The 6,948-nt window shown below is 41.7% G+C and overlaps 1 protein-coding gene across 1 annotated transcript in view; it reads left to right on the top strand.

Moving 5' to 3' along the window:
- The window catches only part of LOC109463767 (integrator complex subunit 4-like), a 31,800-nt gene that overhangs the window by 232 nt on the left and 24,620 nt on the right, over nt 1-6,948 (top strand). The window contains exons 2-7 of the mRNA XM_019760623.1: nt 1,357-1,545; nt 1,859-1,976; nt 2,704-2,810; nt 3,064-3,231; nt 3,440-3,579; nt 6,165-6,285. Of these exons, the coding sequence (XP_019616182.1) occupies nt 1,357-1,545; nt 1,859-1,976; nt 2,704-2,810; nt 3,064-3,231; nt 3,440-3,579; nt 6,165-6,285 (843 nt within the window). The remainder of the gene's footprint in view (nt 1-1,356; nt 1,546-1,858; nt 1,977-2,703; nt 2,811-3,063; nt 3,232-3,439; nt 3,580-6,164; nt 6,286-6,948) is intronic.

Here is a 6,948-nt window from a genome sequence, read left to right as displayed (position 1 = left end):
AGTGGGGGGGGGGGGGCGGCGATTTTGAATAATTTTAAAGTTTCATCTGGTTTCAATATTTTATTACGCCGTACCACTGGCAAAATTAGCACCTTTCTGGTTATATATCCAATAAACAATCAGTCCTCTGGAGATGTTTGTGCAAGGTGCTACGTGCTAGAACAATGTTCTTCAGGCAATAAAAGAAATGTGTATCTATTGTACATGTATAACAGTTACATGTTGGTAGCCGCGGCGACTGTTGCAGGGCTTCTCTTGCTTGCAGTCTTTTACATTAGCCCTAACAACAGTCGCGGAGCGGTGCATAGGGCCAAATGAACAAACATGCGTTTTACCGTGCCGGAACACTTTGAGACCGAAGTTTGGACGTCCCCAGATTCCTAACAGCCTCACCTAACGTGCCGGGGTGTTTTGTGCGTCAACCGGCCCCTGCGCGACTCGTACCGCCACTGTTTGCGATCGCTCCCCATGTATTCATAAGCCGAGTGGCCGCCATCTTGGTCAGCAGCGCGCCGAATCAGCTACTTGCAAATGCGCCACTACTTTTCTAATCCGTAGAAATAGCATATCTGAAAAGTAGCGGCAAATTTGCAGGCGGCCGATTCCAATCAAAAATGGCGGCCAACTGTTATGTTTTACATGGGGAGCGATCGCAAACAGTGGCGGTACGAGTCGCGCAGGGGCCGGTTGACGCACAAAACACCCCGGCACGTTAGGTGAGGCTGTTAGGAATCTGGGGACGTCCAAACTTCGGTCTCAAAGTGTTCCGGCACGGTAAAACGCATGTTTGTTCATTTGGCCCTATGCACCGCTCCGCGACTGTTGTTAGGGCTAATATAAAAGACTGCAAGCAAGAGAAGCCCTGCAACAGTCGCCGCGGCTAACATGTTGGATGATATCCTCTGGGAACCCAAAACTGATGCGAGCGTGGGAATAAAAAGTTACCAAAAAAAAGTTTCCTTCATTATGAAATCTACGTCGTCATGAAGGTTGAACAAATAACTATTAAATTTAAAATACACAGAGTACTATGGTATATGGCAAATAATAATAGACTCTTCATTTTCATTTTTTCACATTTTCTTCTTTTTCTGAATTGATTTCGGATATTCTATGACATATTTAGTATCGTTTCCCAATACTTTTTTTGCAACATGCTCATTTTGTACGATTTACAGTATGGTCAAAAACTTTTTTTCGGAAACGGATGAAAATTCATGGCCCCGTGGATGTCAAATCAACATGGCCTTATTAATTTTAATCCTCAGAGGGTTCTGACAGTGTTCAGGGGCCATATATATTCAGCTATTACGCGTAACAGGAACGTAAGACATATAAGTTATTTTTCATTTAAAGGAGGAGGTCAAACCTCCGAAGAAGCTAAAGCTTGCCAGGAAGCCGTCTCCCGAAGAGGTCTTGGACCTCAGCACAGCCAAGACCCCCCAGGCTGCAGTCCAGTTGCTGTTAAAGTTCTCCAACAACCTGCCTGATGAGTCTGGTGCAGTGGAGGTTGCAGTCAGGCACTTGTTAGAGTTCTGGTACAAGGTCGGATATGATGACACTAGCTTCTTGGTATGGGAGTATTGTTTTGGGTGGCATATAGCTGTTGGTTTGTGTGTTTGTGTGTGTGTGTGTGTGTGGTTGGATTTTGACAGTTGATTGATTATTATAAGGGAGGTCATGCCTTAAAGGGACTAATACTGTAATAGCAAGCTCCAGGTGAAAGTAGTATGTAAGGCTATTTTGCCAATTTCAGAATGCTGGCAAAGGCTAATTCTACTAATTCTGATTCTTTTTCTTTTTAACTAAGACTAAGTCTAAAATGTCCAATCTGATTAATATTCCTTGCTGTGTTTAGGAGAAGGAGTCGTATGTGCGGAGTAAGATTGCCCAGTTGCTGGGTCGCCTGGCTCACACACCGGGGTTTGCAGCAGCTGCACTAGTGGACGACCTGACCTCACTCTTACAGGCTGAAGGTCAGCCAACTTCATATGTTTTATCCTGAAATTCATCTGTGTTGGTAGCAGTCATTATGAAGCAACTTTAAACTAATTTTCAAAGCAAGAAATTAGATTTACGCAAATTTTGAGCAGACTGTACAACACCAGTCTTTGTTGAGGAATGAGCAATATCATGCTTCTATTGTCTGGTTTATTGGCCAAACATCACCCGTGCAATCGCAGCCTTATAGTGCTGAATTGATGCAGGGTTTACAATCAGATGGTAATAATACACATAATAATACACATAATACACAATCATGATGCATATTTGTTCCACCCACATTTTTTTGGAATGGTCACAAGGGTCTGTGCGGCTGCCATTCGGCACCACCAGGTGACCTCAATACGACTTTCCCCAACTGAAGTTAGGTACCCATTCACACCTGGGTGGAGTGAGGAAAGTTGTGTAAAGTGCCTTTCGCAAGGGCACAACATCAGGCGCATGTTCAGACATGTCCCGGGTACGACATGGGATCGAACCCGGGTCTCCCTGGTTCACAGTCAAATGATCTACCACTACGCTACACAATGCCACATACATGTAAATTGCACTGTATTCCATAACATGGAACTGTAAACTGTAAAATTGCACTGTATACAATGTACTCTGGTACCCCCATACCTGGTGTAACAGCATCACTAACTAAACTGTCTGTCTAAACACTGTATCTAAAGTGACAGTTGCTGTGTTTTCCTGCAGAGTCCCACCAGGTCAGAGCCCAGCTGCTGGACTCCCTGCTCCAGATCGGGCGTGGGCTGCCCCTGCACCAGGACCTGCACAGGAAACTGGTTACTATAGCACAGCAGGTAGTACTACACTCACTCACTCTCTCACTAGGTAGTACTAATGACACACTGTTCTTGTGTGAACACCATAAGCCTCGTACCCTAGCCTGTCTTCTATTTCAAACACCTCCATCAAAATCAGCAGCAACTTTGGGGTTCGGCTTTTGGCATTGAAGAGGGCCTGCAAGGGGGATCCCGACAACACTCTACGCTGAATTCGGAAACCTCTCGATTTCACAATGTGTTGTTAATCTTACCCTAAAATGTCCCACAGTTTCTAACAGACACATACCATCTGGTCCGCTCTAAATGCCTGGAGCTGATTGGCTGCCTGGGCACAGCAGGGGTTGCTGGGAAGGGAGACCTGGCGGTGGAGAGGATCCTGGCTGATGCGTCACATGACCAGGACCCAAGGGTCCGCACCAGTGCACTGCAGGCTATGGTAACTTGATTTTATGATTTGTGTCATTTAGAGTCCAAAACCCATGTAATACTGGTACATGATTTGTGATGATGAACATTTTGCAAATGTTAAAACTGTCTACATGTATCTATAAGAGCATTTTTTTGCCTTATGACTAAATGTGTTGACACAAAGTGACTTACACAAGGTAATTATAATGTGTATACATTGTATCACAATCATGTAGCTGACCCTGCACCAGCGAGGGTTGAAACTTAGCCTGGGAGGCTACCAGCAGGCCTGTTCAGCCCTGACTGACGACTATGAGGGGGTTAGACTGGCAGCAGTCAAGCTCATCTGGGTCTACAGTCAACTCTATCCAGAAACGTTAGTTATGGGTTCACCACACCACGAAGTAAAAGCTTCTTCATTTTAGGGCCTAAGGTCCTGAAATTTGGTATGGAGGTACAGTGGGCAAATACCCCTAGGCGTTTTTTTAAATTATTGTGATACAGGCTTTTAGAATGGTTTTATTTGAGTTTTTTGGCTGTGTTATAGCAAATGTATTACTGTGTTAGTTTGCCTTGTTTACCACGTTTGGGCATGAGTCATCACAATGGATTGCAGGGCATCAACCAATAGGCATGCAGCTTTCCTCTATACTTCTTGCTGATTGGCTGTTGGGATTTAACTTGATTAACACCTGCACAGAGCATTTCCACCTGCACAGAGCATTTCTTGCTGATTGGCTGTTGGGATTTAACTTGATTAACACCTGCACAGAAGCATTTCCATACTGACAGTATGTCTGTACTCTGATGTCCCGATTAAACGTACCGGTACGTTTATTTTTTTCGGCCCGAATGTCCACCCGGTACATTCTTATTAGGGACGGTACGTTTATAAAATTTTTTGGGAAAAAAAATTGTCCGTACGTACCGCACCATCAGCAAGTGGCCGGCGGCCGCAAAATTCGGCAACACGTCACAGATAAATATTTGGTCCATGATAGCGGCATTTCCCATGAATATAATGTATATTATTTATTTTTCGCCTGCTGTCCATTTTTAAGTCCCAAAACGTCTGAAAAAGCAAAAATTTGCCCACAAAACCGAAGGGGAAGGCGAGTAGCTAATCGACGTATTTAGCACACGGCGGCCGCAAGTCCTTGTCAAAATCGGCAACGCGGCAGAAAAATGCCTGGTCCATTTTAGCGATATTTACCATGAAAAAAACGTATGTGGTTTATTTTCCCTCTGGTGTTAATTTTTAGGTCCTGAAACCCCTAAAAAAGTAGAAATTTGCCCACAAGACGGACGGCCGACGTGGGGAGGGCGCCTAGCGCCTGAGCAGCATGACCCGTAAAAAGTCAAAGGTCATAGGGCACCCATATTGCGCAATCACCGTAAAAGCGCCGATTTAGCTAATTTTAGGGCGTTTAAAATTGATACAATCACATTATCGATTTTTAAAAAAACAATGAGATGGAAACCAATAAAAATTTTATGCTGAACAATATTTTTTTTCTTCAAAAGTTTTTTTCTTCAGAAGTTTTTCTTCTTCAGAATCCAGACTTTGACCAGACTAGACAATGTACCATACCAAATAATTATTATGTTGAAATGGATTTTGTTGTAGATATACTCATTAAACCCCTATATTTGTACTTAATTGGGCTTGATTTTCTATCTCTTAAGTTAGTCAGATTTTCAACTCAAGTTGCAGGAGAAGGCTTAGCAAAGTGCATTTCAGAAGTGTGAAATGCAAAAATATAGCTTCTCCTACGGATTTTGTATTTCCCCAAAACAAGTACAATATATATATACTCATTAATTAAAGTGATATATACTCACTAATTAAATGTAACAGTGAAAGATTTGCCAATATATTGGTATTGAAATAAAGAGCACATTTTAGTATCAAAGACACACAGTTCACCTGTCAATTTGGTCATTTTCCGGGGGGTACGTTTATTCCGGAGGGTATGTTTATTAGACTTTGACGATTTGTCCGGGGGGTATGTTTATTCCGGGGGGTATGTTTATTAGGGACATGAGAGTATTCAAGTGTTTTGGTAGGTATTTCAAGCTTTCCTGCTCCAGCATTGGAATGCCGGGCATGGTACGTTTTTTATTTTGAAAATCAACAGTTTGCATTATGCAATTAAAAATCCTAACCAATAAAGTAGGGAATAGCTATCCAACTGTTGTTTTAGTTGTATTTTACTTCATATTATAGTTATATCAATGTAAATCATTGTTTTCCCTTGTGTTTCTCATTCTTTCCCTGCCATGTGGTAAAATGTGGTGAACCCATCGCTGTATTTGCTCCAAAGCAAATATTGGCCTTTCTAGTTACTTCACATCTTGTCTTGACTTCTGGGTACAGAAGTATTGTTTTGATTGGCTGAGTTTGTGTGTTTGTGCAAGTAACAACAGTTGTGTGGAGGGTGGGAGGTGATTTTGACAGTTGATAGATGGTAGGGAGGTCACAGCCAATTGTCTCCCAGTACTTGCCAGGTGGGAGTACATTGTATGTGTATGTGGGTGGAATGTGGAGGAATTCAGGAAGTGGTGTAATACCTGATTAAAAAAAAGAAGACAGTAATGATCATGCAATCCTCTCCACAGTTCCAATGAAAAGTCTCAGATTTCTTATTGATGTAAGATTACTGTAAAAAATGTGGATATTATTACATTGCCCACAATGCAGTACAGTTGTCTATAATACATTGGTCATGTCTATTGACCAATGACAGAGGTGTTTGCAGATTGAGAATGATCTCTATCCCCTCCTCCAATTAGAAGCCTTGTCTTGTAGACCATGGTATTTGATGGTGCAAAATCGAAAATGATAACTGTCAATGACTTCTGCTGTTTCATGGCTGCCATACATACATACCATAAGTTGCAATGCTGTTGTATGCTTTACTTTATGTACTGAGCAATGACAGTGCTGTTTACTGTTTGCAGAATGATCCCTGTCCCATCCTCCAATGAGGAGCTGCGTCTTGTGGATGATGGCTTTGCTAAGATCTGCAACATGGTGAATGACCTGACTATGACAGTTAGAGCAGAGGCTGCTGGTCTTCTGGTAAGCTACAACATCCTTTCAGCACAAAGAGCTTTTTACTCAAAACTTGTGCTTTGTAGTGAATCTACCTACATCTACATGTATTAAAGGCATCCAATGTCATTTCAGGGTGGCAAAACTGGATTTTCTTTAATTCATTTCTTTACTCTCATGTCCCTAATAAACATACCCCCCGGAATAAACATACCCCCCGGACAAATCGTCAAAGTCTAATAAACATACCCTCCAGAATAAACGTACCCCCCGGAAAATGACCAAATTGACAGGTGAACTGTGTGTCTTTGATACTAAAATGTGCTCTTTATTTCAATACCAATATATTGGCAAATCTTTCACTGTTACATTTAATTAGTGAGTATATATCACTTTAATTAATGAGTATATATATATTGTACTTGTTTTGGGGAAATACAAAATCCGTAGGAGAAGCTATTGCATTTTACACTTCTGAAATGCACTTTGCTAAGCCTTCTCCTGCAACTTGAGTTGAAAATCTGACTAACTTAAGAGATAGAAAATCAAGCCCAATTAAGTACAAATATAGGGGTTTAATGAGTATATCTACAACAAAATCCATTTCAACATAATAATTATTTGGTATGGTACATTGTCTAGTCTGGTCAAAGTCTGGATTCTGAAGAAGAAAAACTTCTGAAGAAAAAA

Source organism: Branchiostoma belcheri, unplaced genomic scaffold (genome assembly GCF_001625305.1).
Source record: "Branchiostoma belcheri isolate BF01 breed outbred unplaced genomic scaffold, Haploidv18h27 scaffold13, whole genome shotgun sequence".
Classification (NCBI taxonomy): domain Eukaryota; kingdom Metazoa; phylum Chordata; class Leptocardii; order Amphioxiformes; family Branchiostomatidae; genus Branchiostoma; species Branchiostoma belcheri.
Note: the sequence above shows the minus strand (reverse complement) of the source record. Positions and strands in the feature narration are given on the sequence as shown.